Source organism: Hyperolius riggenbachi, chromosome 2 (genome assembly GCF_040937935.1).
Source record: "Hyperolius riggenbachi isolate aHypRig1 chromosome 2, aHypRig1.pri, whole genome shotgun sequence".
Taxonomy (NCBI): Eukaryota; Metazoa; Chordata; class Amphibia; order Anura; family Hyperoliidae; genus Hyperolius; species Hyperolius riggenbachi.
The window spans coordinates 89,571,797-89,596,627 of record NC_090647.1 but is presented as its reverse complement, the minus strand read 5'-3'; the positions used below and the strand labels follow the sequence as shown (position 1 = coordinate 89,596,627).

Sequence of the window (24,831 nt, the reverse complement as noted above, 5' to 3'; positions counted from 1 at the left end):
TTGTGCACCATGCAATTTCCCATCAGACAGATGGGTCGACCTATAACTAGATAATTTCAGACAGATCCAATCAGATCTCCGATCGTATTCCTGAGCGATTTTCTGATCACTTAGATGATCAATGCAAATCAAACAGAAAAACGATCGGAAATCAGATCAGACCTGTCGGAAATTATCCAATTCGACCCATCTATCTGACATGAAATTGCATGGAAAACACCAAAAATACAATAATTAAAGGTCAATCCAATTGCCAACAGAGCAAGAGCAGAGCTGAGGGTAAATCTTCCCATGGAGAGTGACCCTTCCAACAGATCATGAGATTAACTAAAGTTCAATCCAAAATTGCCAACAACAGTTACAGGGCTAATTGACACTTTATGCCTGGCTGGCCCTGGGCTGGGTACCAGACTGACTGGTACTATTCAATGAGTAGTACACTATTACACACTAAAATGTGCACTGCAATTTCTCATCAGACAGATGGGTAGACCTATACTAGATAATTTCAGACAGATCCGATCGGATCTCCGATCGTTTTCCTGATTGATTTTCTGACCACTTGATCAATGCAAATCAATCAGAAAAACGATCGGAAATCAGATCAGACCTGTCGGAAATTATCCAATTCGACCCATCTATCTGACATGAAATTGCATGGAAACTTCCTGAGCATGCCCTAATCCATGGAAAACATCAGCAATACGATAAGTGAAGGTCAATTCAAAATTGCCAACAACAGTAAGTAAGTACACAGAGTCACTCACAGACACTTTATGCCAGGCCCTGGGCTTTGTGAGTACCAGTACCACCACCACCAGACTGGTATTCAATAAGTATATTACAGTCACTAAAGTTGTGCACCATGCAATTTCCCATCAGACAGATGGGTCGACCTATATTAGATAATTTCAGACAGATCCGATCGGATCTCCGATCGTTTTCCTGATTGATTTTCTGACCACTTAGATGATCAATGCAAATCAATCAAAAAAACGATCGGAAATCAGATCAGACCTGTTGGAAATTATCCAATTCGACCCATCTATCTGACATGAAATTGCATGGAAACTTCCTGAGCATGCCCTAATCCATGGAAAACATCAGCAATACGATAAGTGAAGGTCAATTCAAAATTGCCAACAACAGTAAGTAAGTACACAGAGTCACTCACAGACACTTTATGCCAGGCCCTGGGCTGAGTGAGTACCAGTACCACCACCACCAGACTGGTATTCAATGAGTATATTACAGTCACTAAAGTTGTGCACCATGCAATTTCCCATCAGACAGATGGGTCGACCTATACTAGATAATTTCAGACAGATCCGATTTCCTGATTGATTTTCTGACCACTTACATGATCAATGCAAATCAATCAGAAAAACCATCGGAAATCAGATCAGACCTGTCGGAAATTATCCAATTCGACCCATCTATCTGACATGAAATTCACATTCACAACTCATCATGAGAGTCGGAGATTAACATGTATTTGTTTAGGCCAGGTTATGGTGAAGAAATGTAAGCATGTTGAGAGTTTCAGGGCTCATCCTTGACCGCTGAGGAGACAGGATATGTCCGCTGGTACTAAAGATTCTCTCTGAAGGCACGCTTGTTGCAGGTATGCAGAGATACTTTCTTGCCACATTTGCCAGAAGAGGCATTTCTTGCCTATGCATTTTCCACCAAGAAAGAGGGTCAGCGTCACTGCTGATAGTAGGAAGAGATATGTACATGGACACTTCGGACAGCACTTTTTCATGAATGTTTTCATTTCCTAATGTTGCCTTGTTCTGCCGGGATGATGTGATTCGCTGTAGCAACCCAGATAGACCCTTCTCTTTCTTAGTGGTGGTGGTGGTACTGGTACAACTGGTAGTGCTACGGCTTTCTGTTCCCTCTGCTCCTTCATTTACTGGAGTGGATTCTTCTAGTGAGTGTGACATTGGTGCAAGATTCTCAGCTTCTTCAATACATGCCTCAACTGTGTCATCCAGGTTTTTACAAAAGCTTCTCTTAAATCGCGGATCTAGTAAGCAGGAGATGTGCAACACACGTTGCATTGACTCTGTGTATCTCCCTTCTAGCAAGTCTTCCCTCATTATAGTCTTCATCTGTGAGGTAAGTATGCTGTCTTCAGTTTGCTCCTTAAGGATTTCATTGCCAATGTGCTCAAGTATTGGTGTGAGTGAGGACAGTGTGACCCGTTTCTCAGAGGCAAGGGCATCAGTGAGCTCATGAAGTGGTTGAAGAATCTTGTTGACATTCTCAAGAGTGGCAATGTCGCTGTCTTTTGGCATGAGGTGCCATGTACCTCGGTCAATGGCCAGCACTGCGCAGACAGCCTGTTGCTGTTCCAGGAACCTGGAGATCATCTCAAATGTAGATCCCCACCTTGTTACCACATCATGGATTAGGGCATGCTCAGGAAGTTCCAGGTCTGACTGTTTCTTTTTTAAATCTCTTTTCTTTTTCCAACTCCTAGAAAAACCCTGTACTAAATGTCGGCAGGCTCTGACAGCTGATTCTACCCTTTGCATTTTCAAGACTTTGTTAATGGCCAAATTTAAATTGTGTCCAAAACATGTGAGCCAAACACAAGGGAACTCTAAAAAGGCCTTCTTCATATTTGACGCGTTGTCTGTAGTAATTCCACACAGGCTTTCCTTTGGAAGATTCCAATCTTGGAGAATGTTGTCAAACATTTCAGAGATGTGTTCTGCAGTGTGGTCTTCTGGAAAAAAGAGAGTCTCCAAGCAATGACATATCAGTTTCCAATCTGAAGAGAGGTAGTGGACTGTAAAACTAATGAATGGTTCCCCTCCTCCACTGCTACTGGTCCACAGGTCTGTGGTGACTGCATACCACATAGCTTCCTTCAGCTGTTGTTCAACACTGGATCTCACTTCTTTGTACATGCGAGGTATTTCATTACTGGAAAAGTATGTTCTTGATGGCACCTTGTACAGTGGGATGGCCTTTTTCATCAGGTGTAGAAAGCCAGGTTTTTCCACTAATCTTAAGGGCATCATGTCCTTGGCAATGAAGTATGCCACAGCACGGTTCAAATCTTTGGCTTGTTTAGACTTGGGGTCTAATTTTGTTCCCTTTATAAATGACTGCATGACAGTTGGTTGAACAGTGCTGGAATATTCAGTCTTCTTAGCTTCATCCTACAGAAAGAAGAAACAATTACCACAAAATCACTCACTAAAATATGTATATATAATTTACATTTAAAGTAAAGCAGAGACAAAGCATCCTCATGTTTTTTACCATATTAGTGGGAAGTTGGAACATTAGAGAAAACACCTACCCTGGCCTGCTCTCTGTTTCATTATTTACTGTTCATTCAGATTGCTTCTGATCAGCCCATGAGCCCTGATAAAATCCCAGACTGAGCATTCAGTCTGGCTTTGCTATAATGACTCAGGCACAGGCAGATAATGATTCATGAGCAGCAGAGCCACAAGGGGAAGGGGGCAGGCTTAGGCTTGAAAAGACAGCACAGAAAAGAGACTCACCTATAAAGATTCCTGAACAAAGACAGACTGAACAGCGCTCAGACAGTCGGGGTCTCTGGAATTTTATCAGGGCTGATAAGAAGCAAGCTGACAGTAAATAATGAAACAGAGAGCAGGTCAGGGTGTTTTCTCTAATAATGTTGCAACTTTTCCACTGATATATGTTAAAAAAACGTAAAATACATGAGGGTGCTTCGTCTCTGGTTGCACAGGCATGCACAGGCCTAAAAGTTAAAGTACACAGCAATAATGCAGCATTGATAAAAAATTAGGCAGTGAGGAAATTGAAATGGGAATGGATGGATACATACCTTGCTATGTTGTAGAGAGTGAGACACAGAGGGATGGTGTTCTCGGAGATGAGCCAACATGTTCGAGGTGTTTCCTCCTTTGGCAGCCACTTTTCGCCCACAATTGCGACATACTGGAAATCCGTCCTCCATGACAAAGCCACGGTCGTTTTTGGGATATCCAAAATGTTCCCATGCTGCAGATTTGACTTTTTTATTTGGTGGATGGAGCAGGATTCTTTCTGCCGTTTGCTGTGGCTCTGTTGCCTGCATGCTTTTGTGTAGCTCAATTTCCTATTCCTGCATATTACTTCTTCTGTGCATCTTAGGATCAGCATCCTGCATATTTCTTGACTCAGCTGGCTGCATTTCTGATGCCTCAGCCTGCATGATCTGTGGCTGGTGGAAATCCTCCTCAGGAAGCATTCTGCAGTGCAATTCTCTTTTACAACTAGCTTATTGGTGGCACCGTGGCAGTGGCAGTGGCACAAGGACTGGGAGAGATCAAATTACAACTTGTGATCAGACGAGCTTATGCACAGCACAGGTGGTAGTCAGACTCAGTCTCAGAGATGATGACACATTGGGGATCAAATGACTTGCTTGCACTCACACAGGCTAAACTCTCTAAATACATGCAGCAGGTGCACCATGCAGCCAGGGTCTGCTTTCCTAGCTGGCTCAGGCTGGCAGTGGCAGGCAGGCCCAGGCCCCAGAGTCAGACACAGTGGGGGAGGCTCTCAGGCGGCAGGCCATGAGGTCAGGTGGGGCTGGATGCATACCCTTAAGGTGGTGGTGGTGGCGAATTGGCGTTGGCGTGGCGATGCCCTTATTTTTTCCTTTAGGGTGGCTCTAGGGCGTTTCCCCCTTGCCTTACTTTGTTGCTGGCCTGGCTGGAAATATGGCTCCCTCCTGGGTCGTACAAGCTACGCAGCGGCAGTACGCAGCACTCACAGACTCTGGGCGGGAAGGCAGGAGGAGGAGTACGTGCCTACGTGGTGCGTAGATGCGTGTGCGCTCCAGCCGCTAGGGGAGCAGCGTTTAAATTACATGCCGCGGTCGCGGCAGGTCGCACTCGCGTCATCATTACAGGACGCGTACGCAGCCAGCGCCTGACGTCAACCCGGAAATAGGGCAAACCGGTATTTCGGAAATGTGCACGGTACGGTTACCATGTAAATTAATACCGCGATATATCGTGAAACCGGTAAACCGCGGCAACCCTAGTCCTGTGTAATACAATATAACTATGGCTTGATGGATATCATTTTAAAGCTCTCTTTCTCCTCTTTCTGACGACACCTAAATCGTTGCCCTACACCTTTTAGTTTTCTCTCTTTTCGCGATCGAAATCGCGGCCGCGGCAATTTCAATCGCGAAAATAGCGAAAACTAAAAGACATAGGGTGGTGGTTTATATATCATTGGAAAGAGGAGAAAGAGAGCTTTTAAATGATATGCATCTTTCCATAGTTTCTGCACTGCTCGGAGTCCCTTTAACCACTTGCCGACCGCCCACAGCCCATGGGCGGCGGCAAAGTGGACGCCTAAAGGACCGCAATACGCCTTCAGGCGGCGCGTCCTTTAGGCATGCCGGGGGAGCGATCACGTCATTGATGACGCGCGCTTCCCCCGGCAACTGGCTCCGCCCACCCGCCGTAACATCCCGCCGGCCGTACGGAAGCGCCGGCGGGATGTTAACCCCGCGATCGCCGCATACAAAGTGTATAATACACTTTGTAATGTATACAAAGTGTATTATACAGGCTGCCTCCTGCCCTGGTGGTCCCAGTGTCCGAGGGACCACCAGGGCAGGCTGCAGCCACCCTAGTCTGCACCCAAACACACTGATCTGCCCCCCCCCCGCCCACTGATCGCCCACAGCACCCCTCAGACCCCCCCCTGCCCACCCCCCAGACCCCTGTTTGCACCCAATCACCCCCCTAATAACCCATCAATCACTCCCTGTCACTATCTGTCAACGCTATTTTTTTTTTTATATCCCCCCCTGCCCCCTGCCCCCTCCTGATCACCCCCCCACCCCTCAGATTCTCCCCAGACCCCCCCCCAGACCCCCCCCCCCCCCCCTGTGTACTGTATGCATCTATCTTCCCTGATAACCTGTCAATCACCCGTCAATCACCCATCAATCACCCATCAATCACCCCCTGTCACTGCCACCCAACAATCAGCCCCTAACCTGCCCCTTGCGGGCAATCTGATCACCCACCCACACCAATAGATCGCCCGCAGATCCGACATCAGATCACCTCCCAAATCCATTGTTTACATCTATTCTCTCCTCTAAACACCCACTAATTACCCATCAATCACCCTTTAATCACCCCCTATCACCACCTGTCACTTTTACCTATCAGATGAGACCCTAATCTGCCCCTTGCGGGCACCCAATCACCCGCCAACACGCTCAGATTGCCCTCTGACCCCCCCTTATCAATTCGCCAGTGCATTAATTACATCTGTTCTTCCCTGTAATAACCCACTGATCACCTGTCAATCACCTGCCAATCACCTATCACCCATCAATCACCCCCTGTCACTGCCACCCATCAATCAGCCCCTAACCTGCCCCTTGCGGGCAATCTGATCTCCCACCCACACCATTAGATCGCCCGCAAACCCGCCGTCAGATTACCTCCCAAATGTATTGTTTACATCTGTTATCTTCTCTAAACACCCACTAATTACCCATCAATCACCCATCAATCACCCCCTATCACCACCTGTCACTGTTACCTATCAGATCAGACCCTAATCTGCCCCTTGCGGGCACCCAATCACCCGCCCACACGCTCAGATTGCCCTCAGACCCCCCCTTATCAATTCGCCAGGGCATTATTTACATCTGTCCTTCCCTGTAATAACCCACTGATCACCTGTCAATCACCTGTCAATCACCCATCAATCACCCCCTGTCACTGCCACCCATCAATCACCCCCTGTCACTGCCACCCATCAATCAGACCCTAACCTGCCCCTTGCGGGCAAACTGAACACCCACCCACACCAATAGATCGCCCGCAGATCCGACGTCCGATCACCTCCCAAGTGCAGTGTTCACATCTGTTCTCTACCCTAAACACCCACTAATTACCCATCAATCACCCCCTGTCACTGCTACCTATCAGATTAGACCCCTATCTGCCCCTAGGGCACTCAATCACCCGCCCACACCCTCAGAATGCCCTCAGACCCCAGCCCTGATCACCTCGCCAGTGCATTGCTTGCATCTATTCCCCCCTCTAATCACACCTTGAGACACCCATCAATCACCTCCTGTCACCCTCTAGCACACCTACCCATCAGATCAGGCCCTAATTTGCCCCGTGTGGGCTCCTGATCACTCGGCCAAACCCTCAGATCCCCCTCAGACCCCCTTCCGATCACCTCCCCAGTGCATTGATTGCATCTATTTTCCCCTCTAACCACCCCCTGAGACACCCATCAATCACCTCCTGTCACCCCCCTAGCACTCCTATCCATCAGATCAGGCCCAATACAACCTGTCATCTAAAAGGCCACCCTGCTTATGACCGGTTCCACAAAATTCGCCCCCTCATAGACCACCTGTCATCAAAATTTGCAGATGCTTATACCCCTGAACAGTCATTTTGAGACATTTGGTTTCCAGACTACTCACGGTTTTGGGCCCGTAAAATGCCAGGGCGGTATAGGAACCCCACAAGTGACCCCATTTTAGAAAAAAAGACACCCCAAGGTATTCTGTTAGGTGTATGACGAGTTCATAGAAGATTTTATTTTTTGTCAAAAGTTAGCGGAAATTGATTTTTTATTGGTTTTTTTTCACAAAGTGTCATTTTCCGCTAACTTGTGACAAAAAATAAAATCTTCTATGAACTCGCCATACACCTAACGGAATACCTTGGGGTGTCTTCTTTCTAAAATGGGGTCACTTGTGGGGTTCCTATACTGCCCTGGCATTTTAGGGGCCCTAAACCGCGAGGAGTAGTCTAGAAAACAAATGCCTCAAAATGACCCGTGAATAGGACGTTGGGCCCCTTAGCGCACCTAAGCTGCAAAAAAGTGTCACACATGTGGTACCGCCGTACTCAGGAAAAGTAGTATAATGTGTTTTTGGGTGTATTTTTACACATACCCATGCTGGGTGGGAGAAATTTCTATGTAAATGGTCAATTGTGTGTAAAACAAATCAAACAATTGTCATTTACAGAGATATTTCTCCCACTTAGCATGGGTATGTGTAAAAATACACCCCAAAACACATTATACTACTTCTCCTGAGTACGGCGGTACCACATGTGTGGCACTTTTTTACACCCTAAGTACGCTAAGGGGCCCAAAGTCCAATGAGTACCTTTAGGATTTCACAGGTCATTTTGCGACATTTGGTTTCAAGACTACTCCTCACGGTTTAGGGCCCCTAAAATGCCAGGGCAGTATAGTAACCCCACAAATGACCCCATTCTAGAAAGAAGACACCCAAAGGTAGTCCGTTAGGAGTATGGTGAGTTCATAGAAGATTTTATTTTTTGTCAAAAGTTAGCGGAAAATTGATTTTTATTGTTTTTTTCACAAAGTGTCATTTTCCACTAACTTGTGACAAAAAATAAAATCTTCTATGAACTCACCATACTCCAAACGGAATACCTTGGGGTGTCTTCTTTCTAAAATGGGGTCATTTGTGGGGTTCCTATACTGAACTGGCATTTTAGGGGCCCTAAACCGTGAGGAGTAGTCTGGAAATCAAATTTCGCAAAATGACCTGTGAAATCCTAAAGGTACTCATTGGACTTTGGGCCCTTTAGCGCAGTTAGGGTGCAAAAAAGTGCCACACATGTGGTATTGCCATACTCGGGAGAAGTAGTACAATGTGTTTTGGGGTGTATTTTTACACATACCCATGCTGGGTGGGAGAAATACCTCTGTAAATGACAATCTTGATTTTTTTACACACAATTGTCCATTTACAGAGTTATTTCTCCCACCCAGCATGGGTATGTGTAAAAATACACCCCAAAACACATTGTACTACTTCTCCCGAGTACGGCGATACCACATGTGTGGCACTTTTTTGCACCCTAACTGCGCTAAAGGGCCCAAAGTCCAATGAGTACCTTTAGGATTTCACAGGTCATTTTGCGGAATTTGATTTCCAGACTACTCCTCACGGTTTAGGGCCCCTAAAATGCCAGGGCAGTATAGGAACCCCACAAATGACCCCATTTTAGAAAGAAGACACCTCAAGGTATTCCGTTAGGAGTATGGTGAGTTCATAGAAGATGTTATTTTTTGTCACAAGTTAGTGGAAAATGACACTTTGTGAAAAAAACAATAAAAATCAATTTTCCGCTAACTTTTGACAAAAAATAAAATCTTCTATGAACTCACCATACTCCTAACGGAATACCTTGGGGTGTCTTCTTTCTAAAATGGGGTCATTTGTGGGGTTCCTATACTGCCCTGGCATTTTAGGGGCCCTAAACCGTGAGGAGTAGTCTGGAAATCAAATTCCGCAAAATGACTTGTGAAATCCTAAAGGTACTCATTGGACTTTGGGCCCTTTAGCGCAGTTAGGGTGCAAAAAAGTGCCACACATGTGGTATCGCCGTACTCGGGAGAAGTAGTACAATGTGTTTTGGGGTGTATTTTTACACATACCCATGCTGGGTGGGAGAAATAACTCTGTAAATGGACAATTGTGTGTAAAAAAATCAAAAGATTGTCATTTACAGAGAGATTTCTCCCACCCAGCATGGGTATGTGTAAAAATACACCCCAAAACACATTCTACTACTTCTCTTGAGTACGGCAATACCACATGTGTGGCACTTTTTTGCAGCCTAACTGCGCTAAGGGGCCCAAAGTCCAATGAGCACTTTTAGGCTTTACAGGGGTGCTTACAAATTAGCACCCCCCAAAATGCGAGGACAGTAAACACACCCCACAAATGACCCCATTTTGGAAAGTAGACACTTCAAGGTATTCAGAGAGGGGCATGGTGAGTCCGTGGCAGATTTCATTTTTTTTTGTCGCAAGTTAGAAGAAATGGATTCTTTTTTTTTTTCTTTTTTTTGTCACAAAGTGTCATTTTCCGCTTACTTGTGACAAAAAATAATATCTTCTATGAACTCACTATGCCTCTCAGTGAATACTTTGGGATGTCTTCTTTCCAAAATGGGGTCATTTGGGGGGTATTTATACTATCCTGGAATTCTAGCCCCTCATGAAACATGACAGGGGGTCAGAAAAGTCAGAGGTGCTTGAAAATGGGAAAATTCACTTTTTGCACCATAGTTTGTAAACGCTATAACTTTTACCCAAACCAATAAATATACACTGAATGGTTTTTTTTTTATCAAAAACATGTTTGTCCACATTTTTCGCGCTGCATGTATACAGAAATTTTACTTTATTTGAAAATTGTCAGCACAGAAAGTTAAAAAAATCATTTTTTTGCCAAAATTCATGTCTTTTTTGATGAATATAATAAAAAGTAAAAATCGCAGGAGCAATCAAATAGCACCAAAAGAAAGCTTTATTAGTGACAAGAAAAGGAGCCAAAATTCATTTAGGTGGTAGGTTGTATGAGCGAGCAATAAACCGTGAAAGCTGCAGTGGTCTGAGTGGAAAAAAAGTGCCTGGTCCTTAAGGGTTAGAAAGACTGTAGTCCTCAAGTGGTTAAGCAAATCAAACCTAAATTTGACTTGTACAAAATATAGAAATTTGTGGGTGGCCAACCAGTTAATAAATGCACTTCTCTGCGGAGGAGCTGCTTCAGTTTGTAACTCTCAGTATTAAACTACAAATACCACAACTGAAGCCTGTGCACATGCTTACAAAATGACAATTTTATTAGGGGTATACAAAATGCAGAATGCGGTACCAAAATGACCCATAAAAATCCCATTTCAAACCAAAGACCAGCACACGTTAGTTACAGTGTAGTTCCATGTGCTGGTCTTTGGTTTTAAATGGGATTTTATTGGGTCAATTTGGTACCGCATTTTGAATTTTGTATGCCACTAATAAAATTGCCATTTTGTAAGCATGTGCAGAGGCTTAAAGCGGTTTAAAACTCTGACAAAATTTTCAACAGAAATGTGTTTTCCTACTTTTTATGACCCATACAATTATCATATTTGCTTTTGTGCACAAGTATTAATATTTATTTAGATATTATAACTTCCCAAAGTTCAGTTAATTTACTTTGAAAGCTGCTGGTGCATTTTATTCATAACTGTTGTAATTCTGTTGTGAATGCAGCCACCAGTGATTTCTGACCTGTGTTTCACCCCAGCACTCATCAGCTGAAGACCTGCACAGCCAGAGAATGTTTACATAAATGTATCAAGTAAAGAACGTGTACACAAGATACGCTTCACAGGAATACTATCGATTCACATATTTTTTTCAATTGACACAGGAATTATTTGGGAAGTGCTGCTAAGTACTGGTGTATACATTTTAGTAGCAACTTCTTTGTTTACTGTTAGCAAAATACATTCAAACTTTACTGAGCCAAAACTGATGGCTGACTGAGCCATGAGGAGAGGGGAAATTCCCCTCACACTTGATCAGTTAACTCTATGTGCAGCTCTATGTGTGACAGAGAGAGACAGGACACAGGAGCTGCAGCTGTTGGGAGCTCTGTTTCTGACTGAAGTGTCTGAAGAGAGCAGAGGAAATGTAACCAATTCTCACAGCTTTTTCATATTGTTTTTGCTTTCAGAGTTTGATATGTTTGATATTTGCTTTCTGTAGTCTGATATGCAACTCTGACTGTCCATTGAAGCAGACACCCCTTCTGCAATTGATTTGTCCCAATATAGCTAAATCCTACCCTCAATAAATTACAGCTTTTGCCTCTGATATTTAACATAAAAAGAAGGAAAATGTTTACACAGCTACTTAGACATTATTTGTACATTGTCATTTTAGAACACTTCAGTATCGATAGTATTCCTTTAACAGCAGTTCGGATGCGGGTTCTCCCTGCAGAAGAAAGAGTCAGCCCTGTGATGTAACCCTTTGAATGCTGTTTTACTAAAAAAAAAAACATTGTGTTAGTATATTATATGCTGTAAATAATCTTTTAGAGCAAAGAAGACATTCTGGGTTATATTCCACTTTAAGTTGTAGCATTTGTAGTTTAATTCTTGACTTATAGTTGACTCTATACAGTAAAGGTGGCCATACATTAGGCAACTTGGCGGTCGATCGAGCATCCTATTAAATTATTATGATCAGATGAAAATCGGTGCCGCCGAGTGCATGCCTGACCGACAATGCAACCAATTTCAGGACGAAATTGGCCACATAAGTCGATCGCACATGCTGCAAGATGTGCTGACTTGCTCGATCAGGTGTGCGGCAGTAACGACGTGCAATTTCTGGACGAACAACAAATGAGACAAAACCCCCAGTGCTGTCCCTCCTAATGTTAAAGGTCTCCCCCGGTGCAAGTTATATATTACCTGTCCGCAGATTTCGCTTATCCTCCAGGCACACTACACTCTCCATACACACGTGCCCCACGTGGTTGCCTAGTAAGGGTGCGCGTATGATGTCAGACATCACACGGCCACGTTACTAGGCAACCACGTGGCGCGTGTGTAGAGAACAGAGAACGCCCGGAGCCAGCAGGGTACAAGCGGGGGAAGTGGACAGGTAAAGCTTGCGCGAGGCACTGGGGGGTATTTAATATTAGGGGGGGCAGTGTCAGGGCGGCAAGGCGGTCAGATACAGCGTCACAAGGCCGATTCCTGATCGATTTCAGCATGAAATTGCAGCTGACAGAGCTCCTTATCAGATTCGATTACAGAGAGATTAGTCTCTTGGTGGAATCTGCCCTAGATGTATGGCTACCACTTCAAAGCTGCACTTACTACCTCCGTAAGCAGCTATACAGTAGGTAATTCATGCAAAAACAATGACTACATGGATTATAAGAGTGTATATAAGGAACACTGTCTGCTCACAGACCAACATCTGCTGGATGCCAGTAGTAGCCACACTTCTGTGCCCATTCTCCTGAACAGTCACATACTGTCGTACATTTTGAATCATATGCAAAGTAATCAGACAATTACAGATAGAAAGAATCTACACATCAGCCCAACATGTCCAAAACCCGGAGCTTGAGGCATATAGAATATCAGCCCTTGTATCTCTTGAAATTTGGTGCATAGAATGGAAGATGAAAAAAGGTGACCTACCGTCCTGATTGCTGCCGCCTGTGTCAGGATGTCTGCTCTCAGCTCCTGCGCTCTGTTCTTGTGGAAAGAATTACTCTGACTCTGTATCACAATGACAATGTCTCCAAGTTCTATCAGGGAAGAAAAGTCAGAACATTTCAATGAAAAAGGGGAAATTACTACCTGTAACCAACACATAAAAGGAAATGGGTTTCCTTGGCTTCCATAATCAAAGGAATCGTTTACCACCTGCTCATGTTCAGAAATCTGCAAGATAGCTCCAGCCCTGTCAGAGGGAATACCTACCGTGTTTTCTGAGAATTGCCAATGTACTCTGCCTAGAGAGGAGGAAGGGGCTAATATTTCTGAATAAAGTCTCTGTACAAATAGCTACTCTGTAGAAAATTACAGGGAGTTTCAAAACTCCTCTACCCCCAGAGCTTTAAATAGAAACTCCGACCAAGAATTGAACTTTATCCCAATCAGTAGCTGATACCCCCTTTTACATGAGAAATCTATTCCTTTTCACAAACAGACCATCAGGGGGCGCTGTATGACTGATATTGTGGTGAAACTCCTCCCACAAGAAACTCCGAGGACCGTGGTACTCCTGGCAGTTTCCTGTCTGTGAACCTTGTTGCATTGTGGGAAATCGCTGTTTACAGCGGTTTCCAAATGCCAAAAAAGCATGCAGCAGCTATATCACCTGCCAACAGTAAAACTGTCACCATGTAATAAATGTCAGAATGTAAATCAGGGATTTAAAAGATTTTACAATGGGCAAACACTGACTAAATCATTTATACATAATTATTGTAAAAATTAAACACTTTTTTTTATTCCATTACTTTCACTGGAGTTCCTCTTTAAGATGACCTGGACAAGAATGTAATAAAATTGGCTCCACACATAATATTATTGTGCAAATGTTAAGATAACTGTTCCTTGTGTCAACCATTTTAAAAATAGACTGAATAGATATTTAGTTAGGTCCTCATTTTAAAGTGAATACGAGGTGAGAGTTATATGGAAGCTGCCATATTTATTTCCTTTTAATCAATACCAGTTGCCTGGCAGCCCTGCTGATCCTCTGTCTCTAATACTTTTAGTCGTAGTCCCTGAACAAGCATGCAGCAGATCAGGTGTTTTTGACATTGCTTGTTTCTGGTGTTACACAGCCACTACTGCAGCCAAAAAGACCAGCAGGGCTGCCAGGCAACTGGTATTGTTTAAAAGGAAACAAATATGGCAGCCTCCCTATCACTCTCACCTCAGGTTCACTTGCAGACATGTTGGTTGGCGAACACAAATATTGTACAGTCAGAAATACAAAGTTACTAACTTATTTTAGACCGACAGGTACCACCATACCAAGAAGCCCCAAAAAGGGATATTTGATCTCAGATTATTATAATCACATTTTAGTTGGCTAAGAAGTAAAACAACAAGAAAGACAGTAGGAAGCAACACAGAGCTACACAGGAATAAGCTTTCACATTTTAAATATTTATTAATTGTCACAGATAACAATGGTGTTAAAATTTGGCTGAATAGCTGATTCAAAACACCTGAATTCTCCCCGCTTGCCACTGTTGAGCACTACACAAGCGGACAGGGTCAGGAGGCAGTCACTGGTGCCTTGGGAGTCATGTTGCATTTCATGTGACCCCGATACTTGCTCCTTCCGGATTGGAAGGATAAAGTATCAGTTACATGAAACGCAACGTAACTAGCAAGGCAGTGAACTCTCCTGACCAGCAGCAAGTGGAAGTAATCTGGTGTTTTGAATCAGCTATGCCAAAATTCGAACACCAACACTAGTCAAATACTTTGTTTCCTGCCTATCTTATCTACAAGTCTGAAGCAAGTGACTGATGCTGCTGCCTCAAATTTTGATTCAGTGAATCATTATGCTATAGGTTAATATCAGCACCCATGTCCGGTAGGAGCTGGTCTTATGCTAGGCATACACGAGTCGACCCGGCGGCTCGATTAGCTGCCGGATCGACTCCCGCCGAGTCTCCGCTCATCCCCGCGGGTGGTTGGCCAGATAGGTTCCCGCTCATACCCACGGGCGCTCCTTATCTTCTGCTCGATTCCCCACTATTGTCCGCCCGCAGGGTATCGATCCGGTGGGTCATCGGACCTGTCGGAAATTATCAATCGAGCCATCAGCGGCTCGATTGATAAGGGCGCATCGGCCCGTGCATTAGTCTTTAGGGTGAGAGTTCACTCCAGCTTCATTTGAACATGCCTTACACCTCGTTCAGTGAGTGGGAATGTGAGCTGGCAGCTTGTGTCCTTTAATTTAGATCTGTGGATAAGATGTGTGGCTAACATAGGAAAGCTGCCTGTCCCGTCAACAACTTCCATAGGTACACATCAATGACACGAATCTTGACAATCTTTCCACATCAATGTAGTATGAGGGACTATCCTAATTATCTGTTCAAAGCAAAGGGGCCCATACACCTAACTATTTTCCCGCCGATATACAGCCGTTTCGATCACAGTGATCGAAACGGCTGTGAAATTGCCACGCACACACCGCTGACAGAACAATCGATTTCCGTCCGAAATCGATCGTTCCCGTCGCCCCATCCGTGCAGGAGATTTTCCTCGGTCGCCGGCAGGTCGGGAGTGCATCGTTAGCGCCGTTCGAATGCCCGACGCAATACAGCGGGTACACATTACCTGCTCCGGCCGCCGCGAGTCCCCTGGTCTCTGCGGTCTTCTTCTTCGCTCCGGGCCTTTCCTGCTACACAGAACTTCCTGTCCCGGCAGGAAGTTTAAACAGTAGAGCGCCCTCTACTGTTTAAACTTCCCCTGGACAGGAAGTTCAGTAGCTGGAGCCCGGAGCGAGAAGAAGACAGCAGAGACCAGGGGACTCGCACCGGCCGGAGCAGGTAATGTATGAGGGAGGGGGGGGGGGGTGCGGTAGCAGCTCCACAGATTGTAATCGGTTTCAGGCTGAAATCGATTCACAATCTGTTTGCAGTAAAGGTGGCCATATGAGCCCTCTCTGATCAGATTCGATCAGAGAGGGATCTATCTGTTGATCGAATCTGATGGCAAATCGACCAGTATATGGCCACCTTTAGTTTAGAGCTAGTTCACACTGGGTCCGGAAACTTATCTGTGGCTCCGTTTTTAAAACCGGATCAAAACTGGAGCCACCGATAGCAATGTTAAAAATAGCAGCAGTCTTCACCCAAACAAAAACCGGATCAGTCTGCGTTTGCGGGAACCAGTTTTTAAAACCGTTGTGGAAGGTCCGGATCTGCTGCATTTTCATGCAACGGGTCTGGAACCTGATACACACAGGGGTAGTGGTAGGCAATAGGAAAAAGGATCCCCCTCTACACCGGCAGATTTGGACACAGAAACGGATCCGTTTCTATGTCAGAGCCTGTGGGGAGAGAGGGGGCCGCCATGCTGGAGGGGTATAGCAGCCGGGCGGGGAGCTTACCTCCTCCTTTCTCCGCATCACTGCCTGCAATGCCGCCTTCCGAAGTATAGAGGGCGGCAGTGACGCGGGGAGTGGATGAAGTAGTAGGAGAAGGAGTTAAGCTCCCCGCTCGCTGCTGCCATACTTTACATTTTTGCCTCATGTAGTTGGAGGGGGAAGTGGGGACAGGGGACCCAGGTGAGGGGGGGCTGAAGTCCCCTTTCCCCGCTGCCAGCCCCATCCTGCCTGCTACCCCCTCAGCCAAATAGAGGGCGGCAGTGACGCGGGGAGTGGATGAAGTAGTAGGAGAAGGAGTTAAGCCCCCCGCTCGCTGCTGCCATACTTTACATTTTTGCCTCATGTAGTTGGAGGGGGAAGCGGGGACAGAGGACCCAGGTGAGGGGGGGGGGTGAAGTCCCCTTTCCCCACTGCCACCTCCATCCAGGCCTGCTACCCCCTCAGCCAAAAAACAAAACAAAATGCAAACGGATCAAAAAAGTATGCTGCAAAAAGGCAGCATTGATCCGTTTGCGTTCCCTTGGCTTGGATCACGGACCGCTGGCTCCGTCCTGCACCCATGTCTAGTGTGGACCTAGACTTTCTCAGCTTATCCTTCCACTATAGAGACTTGGGAAGTTTGTACACTTAAAGCTACATCGTTGATGGGCATCTCAAGCCATGTACACTTTGCATCATATACAGGAACTCCGTTCAATGAAGGATTTTAGTTTTTGTCCAAAGATATGCTATAGTTTTGAATGCCAATTTTTTTAATGGCCTTCAGAAATACACAGTTTCATTGACAAATTTAATTTGTCTCCACTCCTCTGAAACAAGAGTTTGTATGTTCTCATGTCTGCGTGGGTTTCCTCCAACATTTCAAAAACATACAGATAACTTAATTGGCTTAACCCAAAAATGGCCCTAGACTACGATACATACACTACACAATACATGCATAGACATCAGACTATGGTAGGGATTACGGTAGGGTTGGAGTTCCACTGAGGGACAGTTATGTGGCAAGACAATATACTCTACAGAAGATGTCAGCGCTATATAAATATTAAATAATAATAATAACTCCTTGTATAATTATTTGCCCTATTAGAATTTTATACTGTTAGTAATTCAAATTAATCTGAAATTTTCACCATTTGATTTAAAACACACACACACACACACACACACACACACACACACACAAAGACACGTACACACACACACAGACAGACAGACAACCAACACACGTACACACACGTACACACACAGACAGACAGACAGACAGAGACACACACACACACACACACACACACACACACATATACACACACACACATATACACACACACACACACACACACACACACACACACACACACACACACACACACACACACACACACACACACACACACACACACACACACACACACACACACACACACACACACACACACAACCTTTCCACATCTGGTTGCTGCAAAGTCCTAAGCCTCTTTACAATGTGAAACACACAACAACAAAAAATCAAAAATGATTTGAGGTACCGTTCTCAAAAAAGTGTCATTCGACAGAATGAATAACTTACCCAATGGAGTCGGATTTCGCAGCTCATTTTTCTCATGTTTCTGTAAAAAATATAAAGTGAAAAATTAGAAGGGACGTGCATATGGATATAACGAAAATGTATAAGAAGTTAAACAGATTTAAGTTATGGTATGTAAACCCAGTTTATTTACACTTGTAGGAGATAAAATAAAGGTTTCAAAGGATTTTCAAACCAAAGCACTTATGGTAAACAAAACCTGACTATTATTACCCCAGTAAGACACCACCACTCCCTATTCCCCCTTCAGCATCCCTGTAGAGAAGCTCCTCATGCTGCAGACAGTAGCCTTGATTCACAAAGCCGTGCTAATGCATAGCACGACGTGCTATGCATTTAGCACGTAATGTGACGCGCAGGAGGGTTTGCGAGAATAAAGATTGACGTGTGCGCGGTAACGTGGCAAAGTGCGCGCATTACCGCGTGATAACCTTCATTAGCACGCACACGTAAATCTTTACGCGCGTAAACCTTTGCACGTGTCACATTGCATGCTAAATGTGTATCACGGTCGTGCTATGCATTAACACAGGTGTATCAATCCTAATGTGCCAAGTGTAGTAAGTCTCCCTCTGCAGGCTTCTGGTAATACCATGTGCTGGAATTATGGGTTCCCAACGAATAATAAGTGCCATCGTGTTTTATCAGAATCAATTTATTTTCGCCAGGTAAGTTTGCACCTACAAGGAATTTGTCTTGGCAGTTGCTTAACAAACACAAACAAAAACAATACAAGGGCAGACAGTGTGTATATTACAAGTCAAGGACATTATAAGTATAGTGGCAGTAAGCAATGTGAGAATTGTTCACTTTCAGTTCTGTGCTGATAACTTTCAAGTCCTAAGTTCACTACCTATCAAAAAAAGGTCTCAATTTCCCTGCAAATATTCAGCAAAAGGGTACTTTGGATTTGGAAGCAGGGCCCGGATTTATCATAAGGCACTGTAGGCAGGTGCCTACAGGAGAGGATGATGGAAAGGCGGTTCACTCACCTCCCCAAGTGCCTCCCTCCTGCCTTCCCTATGCAGAGTCCCGATGAGATAGTAAATAAGAGATTACTCAACCTGCTCTCGGCATTCAACTGAAAAGATATCCATTTAGTCAGGGGCACCTCTAGCTACCCGATACTTGGGGACACTAATATTGAGGTTCTTGTAGCTACTTAATACTTGGGGGCAGCTCTAGCTACTTAACATTGAGGGTACGTCTGGCTACCTAATACTAAGAGGCACCTGTAGCTACCTATGATGGGCAAGGGAAGTAAGGGAGAAGTGACAGTTGGGACAGCCAGCACACTTGAGGTGCGGTTCGGGGGGGGGGGGGGGGGTTGTAGATTCCTAGAGGGCAAAGTCTAAGCTGCCAGGTTATTTGTGCCAATAGGCTCCTCTGAAGTAAATCCGGGCCTGTTTGGAAGTTGAATCCTCTGTGACAGTTCAGTCTTCCCAGCCATCTTTCCCTCACTACATACTATGTAATGTGACCTGACTATGGCTGGGAGAGGAAGAGACATGGAACTTGAGCTGCATCTTTGTCTCTCTGTGTCTCCCCTGAGAGATCAGGTAAATATGCCAAAATTCAGTGTGCTTCTCTACTCTACCTGAGGGAAGAAGCACCAAGGTGGCAGCATTTTATCAATGTGAACATTTAGTTTCTTATACTTCATAGAAATAAATGCATTTAAAATGGTAGGGGAGAGAACATTTTTATGAAGAGGTTCCCTGAGGTTACAAAATTCTTTGAGGAGTTCCTAGACAGTGAAAAGTTTGAGGAAGGCTGTTTTAGCTAGCGTTATAGGTGCTGTCACGCTGACTGAACATTATTTGCTTGAAACTATTAATAATGTAACTGCTCAAGATCGGTCGGGTCCTCCAGCTTTTCTGTTTTCATTCAATAAGGTTAGAATAATCGGATTAAAAATATATATTCGTTTTCTAAAAATTGTACAATTAAATGGGTACCTTAAGACTCAACTAGATTTACTTACAAACTAGGGCAACCATTCTCCGATAACTTGACATGAAAAGAGATGACAAAAACTGAAGATTCTGAATAAATGTATCTCAATATGTGCAGCAAACCCAAAAGTATGACCATATCCCAAATGGTGCACTGGATACAACCTAGCTACACGGAAAGGGAAGAAGTCCCAAATCCTTCATAGCAAACTCAAGCATAGTGTTGCTTCTAATGGATCATTCGCTTTGGAGAAATTTCATGTAATTTTCGCAATTATGATCTTGATTGTAATCATGAACCCGCATGTGATTATAATTTCACATAATTTTCACAAGGTTAGACAAAATTAACTAAATCGCTTTAAATATATTTTCACATCAATGAGTATATTGGGCATTCATCTAAAATCTCTTTTTCACAAAACCATTAAAGTCAACAGACATTAGTAAACACGTTTGCAAATAGCCGAGTACCGTATATATAAGACAATTTATGAGCACACAGGCAATAGTCATTTGCACCACATGCTGAAAATATATGTGCAAAAATTCATGGGAATCCATGCAAAAATTATTTTTCCCCAAATCAATGAGCCTATTTCCATAAATAAATATTTCACGGAAACTATAAGTCAATGCAATATGACGCATTCTAATTAGGAGTACGTGCAGAATATGATTCTAATGCAATATGACATTCTAATTAGGATTACCGTATGTGCAAAATGAATTTCCCAGTAGTTTGAAACTTCACATTATGTTTTTGCATCGGAATTGTGAATTTCACTGCAAAATTACTACTGTGCGAAATTTAAGCTCATAGCCCAAACGTTAAATAACACAAAATATACTTATAAAATGTGAGCGTGTCTGTCGATATAACAGTTAAAAAAGTAGTGTTGTACTAGAAGGTGAAGACGGTGGCATTATTTTACTTTTCGGATGGTGGAAGATGGAAGCAGGGTTGGATTAGTAAAGCAGTATATCCCGGATTTCTGGGAAGGGCACAAAGGCCGGGCATTGGGCGGCTGCAGCAAAGGGGGCGGCTGGATGTGGAAGAGGGGCTGCTGCAAATTGAAAAGAGGGGGTTTAAATGGGCAAAAACGCATAGAAGAGGGAAGCTACTGAGTCCTGCCCAAGAGAGCTGTACATGAAAGAGAAGGGCTGCTGAGTATGGATGTTACATATGGGTGAGGGGGCAAAACATGAAATGTGGGGGCGCTGCTGCACATGGAAGGGGAGCAACAAGAAATTTGGCCTAGGGGCACTAAGAGTATACATCTGGCTTTGAGTCTATTAGGCCCACTGCACCGCATTTGGATGTGCTTATCAGCCATGCTGAAAAGCATTAGCTACCTCCATAGAGCCTGTAATGTTATGGGTACATAAGCAGTGGACAAAAAAAATCACTTAGCTAATAGAAAACTGCAGTTTAAATGCAGTACTAAAAAGTCACTACAGTATAATAGTCATTACTTGGCAAATGTAAATAAAATTATTGTAATCCTCACATTTTCCAGTAGAGGGCAGCAAAGGAAATGTTTTTGCAAAAATTCGCTCTGCCATAGAAAAGAAGTGTTGTAAATGTTAACATCTCTTTTACGGAATCCGATTTAACTTGTTCCTAGGAATTTGACCAGCTGTACAGTCACATTGGTTCCATACGACCACCAATACTTCCTAGCATTTCAGAACAGGCTTCATTTTGTCTACTCAGCTAACAATTAAGTGAAGACTTTCGACAAGTCTCCTATAGTCACAAATCATCGGACTAATGGCGAAAAAGATTAAAACTGACAAATAGACTGCAGAATTGAAAATGTGCAGAGCATCATTAACTCAGAATGATTTCTCAAACTACAGAGAGGACGAGCAATATGATATATGAACTTCAGCAATGTCATCTTTGTTTGCCCGACTATATCTGTGCATTGACTATCTACAGCAAAATCCAAACCAAACGAATTAAAAAATAGAACTTCAGGCAAATGCAAAAAAGATATGTATTCAAATCTTAAAAATCAAGAACACAAAGTTTGTTAAACTAGCAGGACTGAAAATATAAAACATTTTTATTGAAACACATTAACACATTAATCCCCTTACATCTACATAGTGCTGCATATACTTTTGCCATTGACCAAAACAATGCAGGAAGTCCATCTGTGTCAGACATTTCATGGTCTCCATCACAGCTTTCCTCATGATATTTTTCATTTAAAACTTGGTCTTCTGCAGTGCACTTTTGTCCCACAAGGAACTCATGTAATCACATGCCACATGATCAGGAGAGCACAAGGGGTCATTCAACATGGGGATGTTTTCCCACTAAAATTTACCACACAGGTCTCACAAAAAGGGTTAGCACCTTATACCGACATGCAGGGTCCTACTGTTTAGCCATAAGCCTAGCCTTTTTTTCCTCAAACACTTGCTCACTATATAGGATTCATTAAAAGCGTTGGTTAATTGAGAAGTACTGACTTTGTGAATATTAACCAATTCAGTTATGCTTCTTACACCATCACCTATCCTTACAAAGAAATGTTTTAAGTCTATTGACATCTTCAGATGTTGATGTGCTCAGATGTCCAGGGTGTTTATCGATCTCCATGTATTAACTATTACAGAAATAATTATCACTCAAAAGCCAGCCTGTGAAGAACTCTTAAGCTGGCCACTAATGGTCCAATTTCTAGCGAAAAATCGTTCGAGCGATCACAAATTCTGATCTGAAGTGTAATATTGTAATACATCGTTCACTACACCATCAATGAACCAATCTTTGCTTCCTATCTATCACAACCAACAAGAAAATCCAAATTTTGGTTCAACGAAAATTCATTCGGATGACATTTTTTTCACTCATAATCAATTGTGCCCACCAATGGAGATTATTTACAACCAATCCGATCAGAATTTCTGATCGCTCAAACGATTTTTCACTAGAAATTGGACCGTTAGTGGCCAGCTTTAGCCTTTTTTTTTCCTTAGATAAGGGATCAAAACTTTCTGTAAGGCCAAGACACTAGAGTTTTAATGTCTACATCCAATGATGAGACTGAGACAATAGTCACTACATATTAGATTTCTTTTTTCCGTTCTAGGTGTTACTATTATGTGGGCCTTTGTTGATAGACCTTTTTCCCCTTATTTAATTTCATTATAAAGCTTTGTACCCACTTTAGATTTTCCTCTGCCAAAGTAATCAGTCATGAATGACTGTTTTGGCCAAAAATGTAAAGTGTGTATAGGTGACCCCCAGGAGTTGCTTGCCCAATAGGTGATCCATTCGGGCAGTCTACTATCCCTGATTCATTTTCCCCCATGCTGGAACTTTAAATGGCATTCCTGCAGCTTGAAGTAGCTTGCACAACACCCCTTTCCTCTCCACAGAACAGCACAAATTGCCTGAGCAAGAGCGGATCATTTCTGGACAACAAATAATTAAAGCGACCCCGAGCTGAAGCTCGGGTTCAAATACAGATACTTACCAACAAGAGAGGGAAGCCTCAGGATCCTGTTGAGGCTTCCCTCACTTTTCAGAAGCCCCCATTGCTGAGCGCGGCCCCTGCCCACATCATGGCCACGTCCATATTAGAGAATGATGCAATGTTATAAAATTAAAGCTATATAACATAACAATATGAGACACTTTTCTATTCTTCTAATGTTCTATTAATTATTCATACTACACATACAGTTCATTCTATCATACTTTTTTTTCCGCTTCAGTGTCACTTTAAATGCAATTTTATCCAATTCTCCTGCTTGTTCTACAGATTAGTTTACTAAGCTTTAAAGAAACCAGAGCTGGAATAAAATAAACGTTTCATACATACCTGGAGATTGCTCCAGCCTCATGCGCACGGATCACTCCAACGCCACTGTCCTCAGTCTTCTGTACCGGATCCCGTTACTTCCTCCAGTCACGGCCAGTCTTCAGCAAATGAAGTGCGCTATTTACGTATTTCTCCAGCAGCTGCCGGAGATACGTAGAGGATGCAGTTCACTTGCACAGACTGGCCGTGACTGGAGGTAGTAACAGGACCCAGTACAGAAGACGGAGAAGACTGAAGACAGCGGTGTGGGAGCGATCTGTGCGCATGGGGCTGGAGGAAGCCCCAGATAGGGCTGACCGATTTCGAGTTGTTTTATTAGTCTGTCTATTAGTGCCTGAAGGGTATTCAGCCAGAAAACAGTTGGGGGTGGGGAGCCCTGGAACTGGATAGTAAGCTGTGAGGGGTGGAAGGGTAGAAAGACAATTGTGAAAGGTCTGAGAAAGAAAGAAAATTGTGAAAGGTCTGAGGTAGAAAGACAATTGGGTTTTTGTGAGTATGTAGCTAGACAATTGGGAGGGGGAGGCAGAACATGTATCTGGAGTTTCCTCCATTCCCATGCACACCTTTCAGGCCACTCTGGCGTCTTGCCCAGAGTGGCGGGAAGTGTTCTGCACAGTTAATACTGCAAAGGCGCAGAATGCTTCCGGCCTCAGGAGCGTGAGTGGGGAGCAGAGGCATATCTAGAGGGGTGCAGGCATGGCTCATGCCATGGGCACCACAGCACTATGGGCACCATGCGTAGCCCTGTGCTGCACCCGCATGCTTGCCCCCATGCCTCTTCATCACTCAGACCTGAAATCCTATTGATTATGTTATCTATTTCAGCAATATGTCAAGCCAAAAAATACATGCAACCATAACACAAAGGATGCTGTTTTTGGAGTGGAAGTGGGCTGCAACAGGAGGGGGGCGCAATTTCAGTGTTTGCCATAGGCTCTATATTAGACAGATACGCCCCTGGTGG

The 24,831-nt window shown here is 43.8% G+C and overlaps 1 protein-coding gene across 2 annotated transcripts in view; it reads right to left on the bottom strand.

The window, feature by feature from the left end:
- B3GLCT (beta 3-glucosyltransferase) overlaps positions 1 to 24,831 on the bottom strand; it is a 632,866-nt gene that overhangs the window by 356,786 nt on the left and 251,249 nt on the right. The window contains exons 3-5 of one of the 2 annotated variants that reach the window (XM_068267035.1): positions 18,053 to 18,092; positions 13,035 to 13,144; positions 1,045 to 3,176 (exon numbers count right to left, since the gene is read on the bottom strand). In XM_068267035.1, the coding sequence (XP_068123136.1) occupies positions 1,500 to 3,176; positions 13,035 to 13,144; positions 18,053 to 18,092 (1,827 nt within the window). In that variant the 3' untranslated portion in view covers positions 1,045 to 1,499. Of the gene's footprint in view, positions 1 to 1,044; positions 3,177 to 13,034; positions 13,145 to 18,052; positions 18,093 to 24,831 lie in introns of those variants that run through there. The other variant, XM_068267036.1, reaches the window with a different exon arrangement.